This window comes from Syngnathus floridae, chromosome 1 (assembly GCF_059516105.1).
Source record: "Syngnathus floridae isolate MCC-2025c chromosome 1, RoL_Sflo_1.0, whole genome shotgun sequence".
Taxonomy (NCBI): Eukaryota; Metazoa; Chordata; class Actinopteri; order Syngnathiformes; family Syngnathidae; genus Syngnathus; species Syngnathus floridae.
In genome coordinates, this window is record NC_142413.1 from 23560639 (window position 1) to 23578695 (window position 18057).

Genomic DNA, 18057 nt, shown 5'->3' on the forward strand with positions numbered 1-18057 from the left:
TGGGGTGATACATTTGGTTTTATTTCGTACGCAAGCAATGATAACCGGTCTTATCAAATGTAGTGCAAAAAATCTAGCAAGGGAAGAAATGTGATTGTTAAATAAAAGTTGGGCATTCCAACTTTCACACAGTTTATACCAAAAATCACTAGTTGGTCTGAACAAAACATGTTCAAGTGTCATTTGGGCAGTTTTGGTGAAGTACGTGCCCCTTTATCATGTGGTTTAGCCATTATTAGGGACAGCTCAAATTAGGGGTTACATTCATGAATATTATAGCAACATGTAAACACTGACATGAACCCACAATAAGTACTGTAGGTAATGTGATCTGCTTATGAATAACTGAATCTTTGGCTATGATAGTTTCCAGGTAAACATTGTTAGGCTACATCCCTAGAAGGTCAAGGAACAATAAACATTGAAATTATACCGGAAGGGCAAAAAGATTCTGTTTAAGTCAAAGAACAAAAAAAAAAGAAACTTACAATTCCCGGGTCAGTTCACAACACAAGTAAAAGGTATACTACCCACTAAATGTGGAAAACTTGATCATAGTCGTGTAGAAAAGCTATCAAACATCTGCTTGAAACTAAAACAGAACATCGGGGGCAGCACATGAACAACTTGGCTTTAGTTTCACAGTGATGTTAATCTACTTGCACAGGAAAAGTTAAGTCAACAATAATATGTTCTATGTGCCCCCACTAGTCTAAACACTGCATTCCGATTAATATTGCGTATAAGGAGCACAAATTAAACATGGAAATGTTTTACTCATCTCAGGGAGTGGCCATTTGGAAAACAGCTGAGCCATGATTGGTCTTTAGCTGAGCCCTTAGGCACTATGATATCATTTTCAGTCAGCAGCAAGTGGCAGTGCAAGGCAAAATGGCAGCCCTCTGAAATGGAGAAAACGAGACTTTTTTTTTTCTTTCACAAAGGCAATCTTAATCAGAAGACTGTGTTTAGACGAGTGGGGGTGTATTCAACACATTAGTGTAAAAAAACAACAACCTTGAAATCCCTTTTGAACAGTGAGGTCCAGAACGATTTGGACAATGACAGTGATGATTTTTAGATGCTCTTGAATTGAAACAGAAAGTCGACACTTGAATCATGTTCCAGTTTTAGATCCATTGTGGCGTATGAATGCAAAAATCATAAAAACCTCTGACCGGACTTCTCCAACTAAATGCTCGAACCCTTATACACTTTTGCTTTATGAAAATGAAATTTTAAGCAGTCGACACACAAGGCTGGAAGCATGAAAACATGGTGCTATAACCACACAGAAATAAATTAACTTATTAAAACAACTTGTGCAATACAATAATTTAAGCAGCAATCAATACTTTCCCAAAATTAAAAAAAACAACAACTCATTTTCTAAATGTATCTAAGATCAACACCAAGCTGGCAGGTGTTTATAATAAATTTAAAAAAACAACAACACATACCACATGTGAATCTGAAAAGACATTGCAATGAAATCTCGGTACCACTTAGCAGAAATTAAGTAAATGTAATACAGTTCTATTAATACTTGGATAACTGTTTCCTGTATGAATGGAGTTGAAAGGCTTTATCTTTACCGTCACATTCAACTGAGGTCTACATGTGTTATCACTTGGGAGGGAGCATAGCTTAAAAAAGGACTGGTTTGTTAAAGCTTGCCACATACTCAAGAAGGTAGCATTAAAAGAATGTCCTGATTAGGAAAATTGTTCAGTGCAATAATCATAACCTCCTTTCCACATCCGGGAAACAAACCCACCCGTCTCTGATCCAATATTAGACAGCGTATGTTGAACAAACAAAAAAGAAAACAGCACACAACAGAATGGAGGGGTGCCTCACGGAGAAATAAACAGCAGTTTGGGAACACAAGAAAAGGAAGAGCAAGTCATAAACACTGGTGCAAATGCAGCATGGAAAATGAAAGAACACCTGTAGCTTCGGTTTAGGGTGCACAATTCCCTTTATACTGATGAAAATAAAGACAATATTACATTTTAGAGCAGCTGCGATCACCGCTCGTACCGGAAATGATGTTTATGCCTGATTGCATTCCAGATGCTTTTTTTTTTCTTTTTGGTGAGTCAGCAATACGCTTTTGTACTCCTATGATAGTTGGAATTTTTGAAATGTTACGAGGTAAAATTTCCTCAACAACTCAGAAGTCAACTGGCATCGCAGAATGAATTGTGTTTGACTAATTGTTTTGGAAACATCACGAAAATAAATTTGCAAGTGCCAACTATGAGGTCAAGTGTGCAACATGACTGGAAGCAGACACAGTACAGGGTGAGCGTTTAAGCACGCCTGTACCTTGCCTGGGGCAATCATTCAGCCCTTTGGATAGTGGCTGTACCCTTGACACCGCTCTCCTCAGATTACATCTTATCAGCATCAATAAAGAACACGGCCTTCACTGTATCTTATCCAAAGAATCAGAGAGCAACCGGTACCTGCCCTACTTGTACCATAAACAACAACTCATGGGCTTTGACCCGTCAGCAGCAGGACCTACGAGATATTTTGCGGTTGCCGTGAAGATCTATCGTCCCGCTCAGTACCGAGTGGTCGATGTGATCCTCGGCGGCCAGCACCTCCCTGACAGCCACCTCGAACGCAGCCGTGACGTTCATGTCGTCCTTTGCGCTGGTCTCAAAGTAAGGGCAGCAGCCGTTCTCCTCGCACCAGGCCCGCGCTTCATCCTCCCCTACTTCTCGCTGCTCCATGTCCACCTTGTTGCCCAGAACCACAAACGGGAACCGCTCAGGATCTTTCACATCAGAATAATACATGAATTCCTTCTTCCAGCCGCCGAGGTTCTGGAAGCTCTGCAAGTCATTCACGGCGAATGTGAGCAGGCAGCAGTCGGCGCCTCGGTAGAAAGGCGTACGCAAGGACTTGAAGCGCTCCTGGCCGGCCGTGTCCCAGATTTGGAGGGTGACGAGGCGTCCATCCACTTCCAGGTCTCTGTTGAGGAACTCAACACCAATGGTGTGGAACGACTGCGAGTCAAAGCGGTCGGTGACGTAGCGGTTCATCAAGGAGGACTTTCCAACTCCTCCATCCCCGAGCAGGATCACCTTCAGCAGGAGGCTCTTCCCGCTCATCATGCTCAGCCCTCCTCGCTGGGTGGTGCACAAGACGAGCTCAATTCATCCTTAAAAACAGTTCAAAACTGTCATTTAATATGGTGAGCCCAGTTGTAAAATTGAAAACAGCAGTCCTGTAGCTGGTGGTGGTCCTGCCCATTACAAAGTGGTTGACAGCTGCCAAGCAACTGAACATCTGTTTGTATGATGGGCCTTTCCACAATGACAGTTATCCCCGATATGTCAGATTTAGCCATGGAGGTGTAAAGGTCTGAAAAAGTTGCAAAAACCTTCTAGCAAATTTCAGCTTTTGGAAATATCCCAAATTAAAAACTTTCCACGGGAGAGTAATTTAATTTCATATATGATATCACTCAATCATAAATGTTATACGTGTTTTGTAATATTACACTACCTTAGCACTCAAAGCAAAAAAAAAAACACGCTATTGTACTAAAAGACTAAAATTATATTTTTTAAAACCCGATTTTTTTCCCCATCAAGAGCCAAGCTTCAGTTTTGTAAGTTTGTGATTTTTGCTCACTTATTACTACCACATGTTTTTGGCATTAAATTATATTTTTCTAAAGACTTATAAATGCTCTGCTTTTCAAAGTCAAAAAGTCAAAGTCAGCTTTATTGTCAATTTTTTCACATGCCAAAGACACACAAAGAAACCGAAATTTCGTTCCCCGCTATCCCACGGTGACAAGACATGGCACACAATAGACAATTAAGTAAACAACAGCGTGCTGAATACATAATGAATAAATAACACAACAAATAAATAAGAGGAGCAAAAAGGAGCAAGTGAGCGTACAGCAGACATTCCAGAAAAATGGCGCTAAAGTGCAGCACGCTACGCAGAAGGGGGTAGTGAGTTCAGGGTCCTAACAACCTGGAGAATGAAGCGGTTGCTAGGCTGTTTAAATTACCTTCCTGTGACACCGATGTAATCTGAGTTTGTGCGTAAATCGGAAAACTAGTCACTGTGGATGTTTCGGGAAAGTTGTAAGTAATATTAATTTCAGCAACTATTCGTGGGAAGACTTCTAGGCAATAAAAAATAAAACAAGTAAAAACCAAGCAAACAAAGACACATTCCTTACTTTCATTTGTCGTGGTTGTTTTAAAAACCCCAAATACTACTTGACATTTTCTAATGCCGCTGTGCTAAATAGTTCGTTATAGGGATTTCGTAATCACCTTGCAAATGCGCTCGCTGTATTTTGACCATTCGCCCCAAAGTAAACAAGTGACTTTGGAGAACAGGACTGCACATGCGCAGATATGTACCAGCGTGTCAAACTGAGCTTGCGGCTAATTGCTATTTACTGTCTTATCTAGTCTATCTCACAAATAAGTGCTTTGCATGATCGCACGAAACAAAAGGGACGGAAGTGTGAGTATCACGTGTACTGTAAAACACGCAGTAAAATATCAGCAGACGTTTTCGGAAAACTGAAGTCTTTTCGAACTTAGTAAGCAAGCTAGCCGGGCTGCTGTGATCGGCTGGTGGACATTTCAGTTGATTAGCAACGGAACATGAACCCATCAAATCGTTTGAACACACTTAAAAAGATGAAGGCGAACATGTGGGTTGTACAGCTCTGCAGCTCGACCCGAAAGTGTTTAACACAGGTACTTACGCCGTCCTTGGTTGTTATTACTTGGCTGTTGCCCAGTCCCCGAATCGGGCTGAGCCTGAGGTTGATTGTAGTGACGTGTCAAGTTTGTGCGTCCCTATTGGGTAGCCGTAGGAAACTTGGAACGCAAAAACTGTAATCCCAGGGTCTCAAAGCTAGTTCAGTTATTTTCAGGGCAAAACCACCTACATTTTAATTTTTTTCCCCATGAGGCCAAAAATATGAATTTTATAAAATTCGTCTGCTTTTATTCGTTCGAAAGCAAACTATGCTTCATTTTTATCTCATTCTGTTTTCCTACCAACTCTTCCTGAACAACGAGGAGAAAGAAGCTGGACTTGCCCACTGCATTTGTTAATTGATTTACAGAAAATGATTAAACGTATCAGTAAAAAAATATATATATACATGTACATTTAACTGCAAATAACCAAATAGAAAAAGTTCTAGTAGAATAATAATTTCAACGCATACATTTAACCTGTAATTGTTAATTTTTAACGATTAGATTTTTTTACCGCCTTCCAACTGTAGATAGCGCTGTGCTGCTCTACTGCTTCCGAGGCGCCCGATGAAAAGACCCGACACACGCGTAGAAGAAGAATCCAGCGGAGTTTTTTTTTTCCTTCAGCTGCATCGTTCGATGTCACCAAGCAGCATCCCGTTACTGCGTCCCTACAATAACTTTAACCTAATATATTAAATCTCACATTTGGAGTATTAAGAGTACGGAATTTCTATGCGTTTCAAACGGTAACAAAGGTAAGAAGTGCATACTTGTTTTCCCAGGCCTGTAGCAGTGTGTGTTCTGTACTTATTTAGTTTTAGCGGTGGATATCAAAACCTCACATTTGTATAACCACATTCAGGAAGCCATGTGGCTCGAGAGTGCAGTATAAATAATGTTTGTCTCTCATTCGTATGTTGCTGTTTTGTTCTTTCAGATGGCAAGAAGAGGCAGGCTGGTGTCCTGTATATGTTTTGGTCTGTTTGGCGTCCTGTGCTGGGTGTGGGTGTCCTTCGCGTCCTTCCCAGATGAACATGTTATGGTGCCCTATGATGCAGTGGAGCAGGCACATTTTAAGGCCCAGAGTGCTCTTGCAGACATGGAGTTTGCCCAGGGGAGTTCGTACCGTGGACCTGGCAACCAAGACCATCGCAGCAACAAGGAGTTGCCCATTATCCTGTGGTGGAGTGGAGTCTTATTCCCACATTTTCCCGGAGATACTGAACGAATTGACTGTGCCACATCTTCCTGTCTGGCCACAAGTAACCACAAGGTATCAGTGATTCTCAAATGATGCCTATTAGTCATTATGCTTTCATCTATGTTTTACTTATGTATTCTTTAAAGTAATTTGTGTGTTCAACATTGTGTAAGCACTAAGCTTTTGAATTTTTCGACTGTAAGGTCAAGCTGTACAAAAGGACATCGTCCATCATTTTCTACGGGACGGACTTCAGGGCCTATGAAGCACCGCTCCCCCGCCTTCGCCACCAAACGTGGGCTCTGTTCCATGAGGAGTCCCCCATGAATAACTACCTCCTCTCGCATGGGCCGGGCATCAGAATGTTTAACTACACCGCCACGTTCCGCCGGGAGTCCGACTACCCTTTGACCCTGCAGTGGCTGCCGTCTCTGAGCTACCTGCTGGAGCCGACGTTGGTGTCCCTGAAGGAGAAGAACCAGCTGAGGCTGAAAGGCTTGGCCCCCGTACTCTATATGCAGTCTCACTGTGACGTACCCTCTGACAGAGACAGATATGTGCGAGAACTTATGAAGTACATTGAGGTAAGACACACAAGAGTACAAAATGACTGAATGATTTTAAAAATAACCCAATTTCCTTTCACCCTCGATATTGCAATTCCCACTATGTGATTATTTTTTTTCCAGGTCTTCTGTGTATTTTTTAACAAACAAGCCCTGAATTATCCTGTATCCTGTCTGAATGAAGCTCCTCAACTCACTTTAACATTTTTCCTTGGTACCCAAATGCCACAAGGTGGCGGCAAAGTAATGCAAATAACTGAATTTTCCGCAAATAACATAAAATGGGTTCCACAAAAGATCGAAGTGAACAAGTGTGGAAACTCTCGAAGGACAAAGTACTAGTCAAGGGTTCACTGTTTTCTGTTTTCCCTCCTCAGGTGGATTCCTATGGCAAATGTCTGAACAACAAAGCTCTGCCCGCACATCTCGAAGACACGTCTACAGCCACCAGTGAGGAGGCTTCCTTCATGAGATTTGTGGGCCGTTACAAGTTCCACTTGGCATTAGAGAATGGCCGCTGCACAGACTACATGACTGAGAAGCTATGGCGGCCCCTCCACCAAGGCTGCGTTCCCGTGTACCGGGGCTCTACCGCTGTGGCAGACTGGATGCCCAACAACCACTCGGTCATCGTCATCGATGACTTCCCCTCACCGAAAGCTCTCGCCAACTTCCTCAAGTTTCTAGATGAGAATGATGACGAATATGGCAAATATTTGGAGTTCAAAAACATCCAGAGCGTCACTAATGCTCGTTTGCTGAGGGCTTTGGAGACCCGCGAATGGGGGGTGAATGACATGACCAAACCCAACTACTTGAATGGATTTGAGTGCTACGTGTGTGACCAGGAAAACGCACGGCTGGCTGCAGAGCGAGCCCATAGAAAAGCCCCAAGGACAAACCCGTCTCCAAAACCAAAGATGGCTACCAACGCTCACATGGGATGCCCTTTGCCCAGCCCAGGCTACGGAGAAGTACAAGACCTGCCTGCAGATGATGGGTGAGTCACTTCAATTGATTTAATTGTTTTCCTAATTCAATACATATCAATATATTATCAATTTACTTTGCTACTAATTTATTGATCACCTAATGTCTTAATTTATTATGCCTGCATCTAATTTAAACATCATCTGCAAAGGTTCTAATTTAGACAAATCTGTGCAGATGGTTGCAAATGTGGCCTCAGGACTACTGGCAGAGTCTGGACCAAGCGGAGGGCCTAGAGTCTCTCATTAGAGCCAACGAATCGGATCCTGCGTTGTTGTGGAAGCACATCCAAAGAATCGCAGTGAGCCGAGCTAGAGGCAAACACTGACGTCGTCCTTAAACAGGCCAAGGAGGATGGAGGATATCCAGGAGTCCAGATGTGCTCCACAGACTTTTTTTTTTATAATGCGGGAACAAAGCATGGCCCGTATTTGCACCTGCACCCTAAACTGCTTTTTTTATATATTATTTGATTTTGGTATCTCATAAGCCAAATATTTTTAGTTCAATCATGCCACAGTGCTGAGTATTAACTTTAAACTGTGTGGCAAAATATGCTCTGTAGGGGTGTTATAATTCTCAGGGGCGGACATGTTTGCATTGGAGTGAAGCCAAGCTCAAATTCTGTGTGCCAAGTGTGTGTGTGTGTGTGTGTGTGTGTGTGTGTGTGTGTGTGTGTGTGTGTGTGTGTGTGTGTGTGTGTGTGTGTGTGTGTGTGTGTGTGTGTGTGTGTGTGTGTGTGTGTGTGTGTGTGTGTGTGTGTGTGTGTGTGTGTGTGTGTGTGTGTGTGTGTCTGAGGACAATCAGGATGGAAGCCACTGGACTTAATTAGCTTTTAGTCCTCTTTCTTAGTAGCCCGATGGTTTGCTATGCCAATGTTTTACGTGACAATGCAAAGAAAATGTGTTACTTGGCTGATATTTTACCAATTTGCTACCAATTGTATGACGTGGTGCAATATGTGCAATTGGTTTTAGCAGATTTTTTTTTTTCAGCACGCTAATGAGCACACTAAACTTGTTACATTTTTATACCAGGATAAATGTTTTATTTTGTATAGAAGCATCGGAAATATGAAACGTTTGGTTTTAAATCAGTGTGTTTAGAATGGTATTTTGTAAGAAGTCATATTTAAGCAAAGTAAATATAAATATATTGTACCCCATAGTGGCAGTGTTATTGAATTCAATTTGAGGTTAACCCCAAAATGATCCACACTGACCAAGTTTTAGACCATAAAATGTAATTAAATTTTTTTTCAACTTCAAGCACAATCCTAGAACAGTTTTATGAGCTATTATTTAAACATATCCTGTGCATCTACTGAAAAAGGATTTGAATTGGAATTGGACAAACAGTAATGGAAATGAGGAAATGGCAATTGCATTTTCTCTTAAGAGTTTTTTGCCAGTTGTGTTATTTCCAACTAAAAAGATACCCATTCAACAAATGGAAATTTTAGCACAAAAATTGGCCACGTACAAATAGATTTGGGCTCAATTGTGTTTGCTGTGGATACAAATCCTTAAGTTACACATTCACCAGTAGGAAGAAGTTCACAAACCTGTTTTGCCAATAAAAATCTTGCCTTGCGTGAAAAGAATCTAAAGTAATTATTTTTATTGCTCGTTACAGTCTCTTGGCTCACCCTAAACCTCCATCCTTCTTGTATTGAAGCCGTCCAAACTTGTTGGAAGAAGGCTGCTTCTCACTTTAAATGCAAATGAAGAGCCGCTGCGATCAATCGAAGGTTGCGGCGTAGCAGCTTTCACAGTGGACTTTGCCTCCATGCAGGAACATATTGTCGATGAGGTCTCCCATCGGCTTCCAGCATGAGGCACACTGAGAAATAGCCAGGGTGTCATTACAAAACGTCTTTGTAAAAATATTTTAATCACTAATTTCTTCGCCTCAAAACACTCCTGACGACATGAATAATAATAAGCAGGGATAGATCAAGGTGCAATTAGTCACACTCACATGCACGCCTATGGAAAATGTAGTCCCCTCAATTAACCTGAGGAACCTTATGTTAATTAATCTTACTAAACTGAACATGAACTGAACCACAAAACCAAGGTCCATACCGAACAACACATTTTTAAACTATCTTAAAATTTTTCCAATCATTTCAAATTCTCCTCAACCTAACTATGATTTTTGATGTATCATTACACCCCTACCAATGATAGTTTTGTATATCATTATAACCGGCCCCCCGAGGGGAACCATGACTCGTATGTGGCCCGCAATTTAAGTCCCTGCTAGGCAAGGGATGATTACCGTTTTTGTCGGTTTACAGTGATTTTGAAAAGTCAAGGTTTCAATATGAGCAGAGGTAATGAGCAGATGAGACGACTGAGTACAATATGATCGGCTGCTGGCAGAGTGGAGTAACTGAATTGTATCTTTGACGTTAAAAGGGGCCAGTTGTTCTATTTTTCCCAATGTCCTCCAAGTGGTTCAACGGAGTTTTATATTTGTATACCTCTGCATGTGCCACTTACTAGGAACCGGAATCTTACTGTGGTCGTAAGGTTGCCAAGCAACCAGCTGGGTTGCTAAGAAGTCACTATGATACGTCTTTTCCACCAAACATGTTTTTGAAATTAGGAAAGGCACATTCTTACAGTGTAAGACATCAAATAAATGATGCAAAAGTACCTTGAAACAATGCGGGTGGCAGTCAATGTTTAGGTGCTCGATGGTGATCTTGGCATCGTTGCCCACCAGTTGTCCACAGTACGTGCAGGGGGAGGAGACAGAGCTGCTGGGACACACACACGCACACAAAAAATTTGTTCTGTGACCATGCAGCAGAAAAAATGTAATAGTCATAGGAAGGATGGATAATAATTGGTTTTTTGTTGTTGTTGTTTTTTGTCCATTGACATTTTGTTGCTTCTTCTAGTGCATGTCTTGGCCACCGGGAGACAGTATACAACAAACACGGATAACAAGTTGAAGGCTCAGTACGTTACACTAATATTAGCTTGCAGAAAATACTGTGGGTCTGTGAGTAATATATTATTATTATCCTACATTACCTAGAGTAGGAAGAGGACCACCTGGAAGAGACATAGACAGAAGACATCAGGATGCAGGACAAAGTCATTCACCAACAGTATTTTTGATCAATAGCATAAGAGATACTGTACAGTACCTATTGAGTGAGCCCGTGGCATTATGGGAGGACATCTCGGTGGTATCGACATATTCCTTCACGTACACAAAGGGCCTTAAACATACGCGGGATAAAGATGAACTCAGACAACATGGATATTAAATATCACTTTGATTGAAAGCATTCTCACTTTTTGGTGTCGGGTTCTGGCGAGGGGGTTCGCGGGGCCTCCACTAGCACGGTCCTGGTGTCAAAGAGGGCATCGTCAGTCTCATCGCTCACCCAATGAGTGACAGCGATTATGCGCACATGCCACATGCAAACACTGCATTTGCTCAGTGCAGCTCGGGAAGATAATTATTTTCTGTCAATGCGTGTTAATGTCGTGCTGCTTGATGGTGAGATGTTTGACAAAGCGACACCTTTAATTTGCATCAGTAATCTGACATCTGCGGAATTGTAATTGTGTGGGAGAAACGAGAAAGAAATGCACTATAGTAGGGAGGCTGACGAAAATTGAACGAAATTTGATTACCGTATTTTCCGGACTATAAGTCGCTCCGGAGTATAAGTCGCACCAGCCATAAAATGCCCCAAAAAGTGAAAAAAAAGATATATAAGTCGCTCCGGAGTATAAGTCGCATTTTGGGGGCAATTTATTCGACAAAATCCCACACCAAAAACAGTCATGAACGAGCAACAACAGGCTAAACGATAGCAACAACAGGCTAAACGATAGGTATGCTAACGTGACAAACACAAACAAAGAGCTGAGAACGGGCCTGACGTAACATATAGAGTGATTAAGGACAACTATTACATAAATAACATGTTTATAAAAACATCAGCGTCACTCCAATTCATTAAATAGCAACAACAGGCTAAACGATAGGTATGCTAACGTGACAAACTCAAACAAAGAGCTGAGAACGGGCCTGACGAAACATATAGAGTGATTAAGGACAACTATTACATGAATAACATGTTTATAAAACCATCGGTGTCACTCCAATTCATTAAATAGCAACAACAGGCTAAACGATAGTTATGCTAACGTGACAAACTCAAACAAAGAGCTGAGAACGGGCCTGACGTAACATATAGAGTGATTAAGGACAACTATTACATGAATAACATGTTTATAAAACCATCGGTGTCACTCCAATTCATTAAATAGCAACAACAGGCTAAACGATAGGTGTGCTAACGTGACAAACACAAACAAAGAGCTGAGAACGGGCCTGACGTAACATATAGAGTGATTAAGGACAACTATTACATGAATAACATGTTTATAAAACCATCGGTGTCACTTCAATTCATTAAATCCATCGATCGTTCTTTGTCAACAATGGGTGCGCACGGCTGAGGACGCTTGCATTTCAAAATATTCCACATATTCCACAGGCTCATATAACGATAGATAAACTATATTTCAAATAACTATAATACAAGCCAATAATATTATCAAACCATCCGTGCATTTTAATTCCATTAAATCCATCGATCAAATTCCTCGTCCTTTGTCAACATCGCCGCGCGTGCGCCCTGACGTCAGCCTCGTCTTTATTCCACAGATCTACTATATAACTATATTGTAGCGTTAACAAAGAACAAGGATAGACGTGGGTTTGGTAAACGGCTCTTTATTAAACAAAACAAACTTCCAAGCGTGTGGCGGCGTGGACTTCCAGACAGACCGGGCGTGCGTAATGGCCATGTCCGAGCCCCGCGCACCGTTCGCGGACAACCACTCGGCCGAGCGCCGGCCCCCGACTCAGTAGAGTCGGACCGGGCGTGCGTAAAAGCCATAATAGTTTTTCAAACCTTCTATGTCACTCCAAATCCTTAATTCCTTCAAACTCTTTGTCCTCCGTGTCACTTAGAAATGATCACCGCTAATGATGTCCTTGTGTGGGCACGTTTGTATGTAAACAACCGCCGCGCCGCGCTACTGACGTCACTTGAAATAGTAATCCATTGGTACATCACGGTTCTCCAAACTTTCTTTCTGCTGCTCGATTACTGTTTTCAGCTGCATATTTTACAACTTGAAATTTGGAACGTGCAAAATATGAGTTTCTTTGTGGTGCCATTTTTCTTAAGCCCACCCAGTTGATGAGTCACGGCCAACGGTGAAATTTAGAGCGCCCTCATCCAGTTTCGTCTGAAAATATAATTTTTTTTGGTTGTTTTATCAAAGTCAAAGTCTGCTTTATCGTTGATTTTTTTTTTTTTTATATACTAAGACACGCAAAGAGATTGAAATTACGTTTCCACTATCCCTTGGTGAGATAGTACACATGTGCATACAAGCAACACAAAAAAAACAAGAAGGCACAAACAATGAATAAATAAGAGTGTTGAATAAATGATAAATAAACAAATAATAATAAATAATAATAATAAATATAATAGGAGCAAAAATGGAGCAAGTGTACATACAGCAGACAGTGGACTTGGATATGGTGCTTTAAAGTGTTAATTGCTTTATTTGATGTTTTCTCTATTTTTTATGTTTTGAATATGTTCAAGATAAAGATATAAAAGCATGTGAAGTGATCAACTATACTAAAAATAACATGGGAAGTGGTCAACTATACTTGTAAGTGATGTCTTAATGATCAAGTAAAAATTTGTGAAAAAAAACATATATAAGTCGCTCCTGAGTATAAGTCGCCCCCCCACCCAAACTACGAAAAAAACCGCGACTTATAGTCCGGAAATTACGGTAAATACTTGGTTTTTTTTGCACATAGAATATTAATAAATTTGACAATTTTGCAAATAGGCTACCTGTCACTTTTTTATATATACAATGATCCCTCGCTACGTTGCGCTTCACTTATCGCGGGTTTATAAGTGACGGGAAAACAGCGTTTAAATACACGCTGTTAGCACTGGGTGTTTCGCGTCACTGCGGACGTAACTGAGGAGGCGTAGAAGGTCAGCAGCCGGCCACACGTGAGGGAAGAAGTGTCAAGGAGTCAAGGTAAACCATACTTCTAATTAACTTACACCTATGCCCTCTAGCGGCCAACATGAACCACTACGTGTCAGAAATTTCAATACAATAGTGTTTAAATTTCTCAATAATACATATACCGTTTCTACGTTGCGGATTTTCGGAACGAATCTCCTGGGATAAACGAGGGGTGCCTGTTTTTTGTTTATATTTTGGGTAATGAAAAAGATCCATTTAAAAGCCTACCCCAGCTTTCTTAGGGCATATTCAGGGCTGGTTCGCAGCCAATCACAGGGCATTACAAATAATGATTTAAAAAGTTGTCCCAGCCCTGAAGTTTAGTGGGATTCCTTCACTTTATCCATTTGCAATGACCCAATACGTTTGTTCATTTTGTTTAGGAGAATTTGCTGATAGGAGAATTCTCAAAGTAAATTTGACTCTCATGTGCAAAAGTAAACGTGAAATGATCCTTAAGAGCAAACATTGTCATCCTACACAACACTGTTGTTCAGCCTCAGCAGACTGATAAAAGAGCTTTGACGGCAAGCGCGTTCCAGACGACCAGCAGAGCAAACAGACCAAACTTTCACAAGATCATGAACTCACCGATCCATCATTGACCCCTCCTGTTCACCGTAGGTCTCCCTGGAATATGAAAGCCAGCCGGATTAGACTTTTACTGTCGGCCGGAGCCGTCAATATGCTGGACACGTTCCAGTAAACAGGGACTTTGTTTTTGTTTTTCTAAGTCTTCTCTGCAGAGGCCAGGGATTTATTGACCATGTGGGTCATTTTCACAATTCTGTCACTTGATCATGAACTGAGAGTTTGTCTTGACCCAAAGATGGATTTTGTTTTTTTTCTGAAACGTAGCGATAAATTATAACATGGTAAAATCCGGATTGTGCAAACAAAATGATGGAACTATCTCAAAAACCTGATGTGCTACAAAAACAATAAAAACATTTTTGAAAGCAGCATCAAAAATATGTTTCAAGACACGTGAATGGTTAAATGATTCAAATTTGCTTTTGACCAGCGCAATCCCAAGGTTGAAAATCAAACCCAGCTGACACATGCAGGGTGTATTTGTTTGATTTTTGATTTCAGTGTATTTCCCTTCCCTGCCCACTGATTCCCATTAATTCCCCTGGAGAGTATCCAAGTTTGAAGACTCTTCTATTTCCTACCTGATGGTGGTGATGGTTGTGACTGTGTGCATCTGCGAGTCCTCTGAGCTACAAAACACATCAGCATTATGTAAGTTAAGTTTCCACTTAGGTTTAGCTTGTTTTCAATTAAATGCTTGACAGCCTCTTAATTTCCACACACTTATAAATCCTGCGAGAACGGCAAAAAGTGAAAAAATGGATTTAATTTGCAGCTAATGAGCTCCGCCAAGGGGAAATGACTACCTCTCCTCCTCCTCTTCTTCCTCCATAGAGCTAGTGATGGTATACATGGACGGGGACGTCCACTTGTCCCATGGCGAGTCATTTTCTTGGGACCTAAAGACACATGACGACAGGGATTCACATTTTATACTCCGGAGGAGGAAAAAGCCACATGTTGACCACGCTTGTGAGAAATACATAGCTGATATCCAACCTATTTTTATCAGCACGGCTGCACAATGTATTCTGGCTCAATGAGCAAAGGGGTCATGCCAAAAAAGCCTCAGTCAGTGGAAGAGTAAGATAGCCCCCAACCCTCCTTCAAAGGTGACTTACTTTCTCTCAAACATAACCAGAGTATGTTGTTCCTCCTGTTGGCCAACCCCCGGAGCCTCTTGTCTGAGTGACAACACATACATACATTGAAAGGCTTTTAGTGCACAATTGGCCAGGGGAGAACTGAACGGAACACGCCAGAGTACATGGAGTGGAGGAGTGAGAGTAAATCGAAGTGTGTCATCACCTCTCTTGTGTGGTGGTCTGCAGAGGCGTTGTGGTTTCCCACGTGCGCGCCCACGACCGGTGAGTGCTTAGGCTGAAGAGGAGGCGAGCCGTGGTGGAGGAGTCGCGGCACATGGAGCGGAAAGACAAAATAAGTGCATTGTTTAAGAAATGGATTTGCGCGAGTCCCAGCACTCACTCACGTATCCGTTACACATTCAGCGGGCGAATACCTTGTGGCGGTGGTGTCGATGGGGATGACTTCCTCCGCCAACGATTCCAGGATCCGGTTGGTCATACTTGTTAGCGAGCACACACACAAAAATACAGTTAATGGATAAAACGAGACGTGTTGACGGGGGTAGGAAGCATGTCATCGGCGGGTCTGTCTCACTGTCATATGTTCTGGGTTTGAATTTCACTTCAGACCTCAGGGATTTGCAACTGGTGGGTCGAAACTCAACATGTGAGCCGAGGAGCCATTTGGGTGGAATGGTAAAGGTTATATTTTTCTCAAAAGGGACTGATCAATATGGGTTTTTGAGGCTGATGTCAATTCCGATATTTAGCAGAATACAATTCAATACTGGATTAGTCAGACAATAAACTATAAATAAATGTAACGCTTCGGTGAAGAATGGATTGGTCATCCATTTAAAGTGCTTAGTCAGCTTATTGTCTTACTGCATCACTCACAGTGTGACTATGGAAAAACAGTTTAGGCAGATGATGTCACCCGTTCTTTGCTTTTGTGAAGGGGCATGACTGGCATTGGTGACATAATGACAGTGCCATAAATTCCCAACATTTTTAGCTAATGAAACATGCTTTTGGATTGTATGAAAGAAGTCCTAGATTGTGTGTTTGTTTTCCCATGACCTCAAAACTAGTTCTCCATACATTTATAATACTGGTAAAATTGACAACAATTACAAGAAAGGGCAATTATCAAATGTATTTATGTAACCATTAACTATGGTGGGTAACACAGCAAGCTAGCAGTGATTAATGTGTCTGTCTCACAGTTCTGCGGTTTGAGGTTAGAATCTCGTGGGTGTGAATCGTTGTTAGTCATGTGGCTTGTGACTGTCCGATGGGTGCCATATCGCTACAGAAAATAGATGGACAGATGGAATATAGAGAGGAGATCTTTATTTGTGTTATATCCTAGCCCTTATTTACTTCAATAACATCTTCAAATCACCTTAGAGGACAACAATTTAACTTGGCTTCTAGCACTGGTACACTAGGATGATTAATTATTTTAGCCATCAAAAAATATTGAATCAACTCTAACGGCCTGAAGTTATTTTGGTCATTAATCATTTCAAATTAATTTACTAATTTATGTCACCACATTGTAAAAAGATGTGATAGTTCAAAGAAATATGCATTTAATAATGAAAGTTATTGGATTAATTATAATAAATGAAGGCATACTTTAAGAGCTTGCTGGGTGTTGGCTCACTGTAGATTTAAAAACTTACATGATCTCTGGCTCTTTCCTCTCCATGACAGTGTGTGATGAACTGAAGGCGATAACATTTGAAATGAAATTATAAGCACGATTGATTAAATTCTTACCCGGCAGAGTAAATATAAGTCTCACGAGAATTAATTGGATTTTCTACAATACGATTTTATACACGGATTTGTTAGCCGAAAACTGTTCATGAGCTAGTTTTGAAAATCGAAATAAAATATACTGTGAAACCTCAAAAGTTTAACACTCCAAAAGTTTGTAGATCTCATTAAACTACATTTTCTTCTATGCAACACGTTTTAAAAAATAATGAACAAAACTTTGTTTTGTTGTATTTTTATGATGTCACCACAGAAAGTACTAGGGATGGTAAAGTAAAATTACGAGCAGTAAAATTATGCAGAAATGATACGATTTTTAAAACCTCAACAATAACACAGTGGTTAGCTTGTGATAAATAATGTTTGTCCAGCTAATAAAGGTTTTATGTGACATTGGAAATAATTGATTCATTTTACATTATTATGAGTGAACCAACATCACTGAATGCTTTGTGTTAAACTTTGAGGGTTTTCTCTGTAAATATAGTCAATTTAATTGTAATTATTTGATTAATTCCGATTACAATCCAATCGACAATGAAACCGCTGTATCGCAATCATGACATGTTTGTCTGCTCACAATAGCAGCACAAACAGCAATCCCAATAGAGAACGGCGGAATTTGTGTGATCCTTTCTGTACCTGTCAATGGAAATATCTGCGAGGGGCTGTAGCAGGTCAGAAGAGCTGCAGGAGAGAAAGGGGACTCGTAATCACATTGCGCTGCATAATGCATGACGAGAGCTGCAAAACTGTCACAGCTCCCAAAGCAATATGATTACCTGTTTGGGGATGTGCTCCCTATCGGGTACGGATCAAATGGATCAGTCGAGCTGAAACACAATTTCACACTGATTTCACTCTCAATTGTTAGCACGATGCGTCTAGTGTCACACTGACTCTTAATGGAAAGATGTAATGCGGTATGAATTGTAAACAGAAACAGAAATGAACTAAGGGGTAGGGCTT

The 18057-nt window shown here is 41.0% G+C and overlaps 3 protein-coding genes across 8 annotated transcripts in view; 1 reads left to right on the top strand and 2 right to left on the bottom strand.

The window, feature by feature from the left end:
- Positions 1 to 4915, bottom strand: rab9b (RAB9B, member RAS oncogene family). 3 transcript variants are annotated; one of them, XM_088388948.1, is made up of 2 exons: positions 4757 to 4915; positions 1 to 3175 (listed from the first exon to the last, which is right to left on the bottom strand). In XM_088388948.1, the coding sequence occupies exon 2, from the start codon at positions 3126 to 3128 to the stop codon at positions 2517 to 2519; it is 612 nt and encodes a 203-aa protein (XP_088245074.1). In that variant the 5' UTR covers positions 3129 to 3175; positions 4757 to 4915; the 3' UTR covers positions 1 to 2516. The 3 variants fall into 3 exon arrangements, with proteins under 3 accessions (XP_088245074.1, XP_088245091.1, XP_088245082.1); XM_088388965.1 differs by lacking the exon at positions 4757 to 4915 and adding an exon at positions 4314 to 4745; XM_088388956.1 differs by lacking the exon at positions 4757 to 4915 and adding an exon at positions 4217 to 4745.
- pofut4 (protein O-fucosyltransferase 4) lies at positions 4374 to 9120 on the top strand. 2 transcript variants are annotated; one of them, XM_088388897.1, is made up of 5 exons: positions 4374 to 4509; positions 5698 to 6033; positions 6165 to 6545; positions 6905 to 7527; positions 7695 to 9120. In XM_088388897.1, exons 1-5 carry the CDS (start codon positions 4480 to 4482, stop codon positions 7843 to 7845), a joined length of 1521 nt encoding a protein of 506 aa, XP_088245023.1. In that variant the 5' UTR covers positions 4374 to 4479; the 3' UTR covers positions 7846 to 9120. The 2 variants fall into 2 exon arrangements, with proteins under 2 accessions (XP_088245023.1, XP_088245030.1); XM_088388904.1 differs by lacking the exon at positions 4374 to 4509 and adding an exon at positions 5318 to 5515.
- znf185 (zinc finger protein 185 with LIM domain) overlaps positions 8535 to 18057 on the bottom strand; it is a 20223-nt gene continuing 10700 nt past the window's right edge. The window contains exons 19-32 of one of the 3 annotated variants that reach the window (XM_088388874.1): positions 17871 to 17921; positions 17731 to 17775; positions 16992 to 17033; positions 15738 to 15803; positions 15527 to 15598; positions 15340 to 15402; positions 15025 to 15117; positions 14800 to 14847; positions 14216 to 14254; positions 10832 to 10885; positions 10681 to 10755; positions 10565 to 10585; positions 10182 to 10284; positions 8535 to 9359 (exon numbers count right to left, since the gene is read on the bottom strand). In XM_088388874.1, the coding sequence (XP_088245000.1) occupies positions 9258 to 9359; positions 10182 to 10284; positions 10565 to 10585; positions 10681 to 10755; positions 10832 to 10885; positions 14216 to 14254; positions 14800 to 14847; positions 15025 to 15117; positions 15340 to 15402; positions 15527 to 15598; positions 15738 to 15803; positions 16992 to 17033; positions 17731 to 17775; positions 17871 to 17921 (874 nt within the window). In that variant the 3' untranslated portion in view covers positions 8535 to 9257. Of the gene's footprint in view, positions 9360 to 10181; positions 10288 to 10564; positions 10586 to 10680; positions 10756 to 10831; positions 10886 to 14215; positions 14255 to 14799; positions 14848 to 15024; positions 15118 to 15339; positions 15403 to 15526; positions 15599 to 15737; positions 15804 to 16991; positions 17034 to 17730; positions 17776 to 17870; positions 17922 to 18057 lie in introns of all 3 variants that reach the window. The other 2 variants (XM_088388865.1, XM_088388883.1) reach the window with 2 other exon arrangements.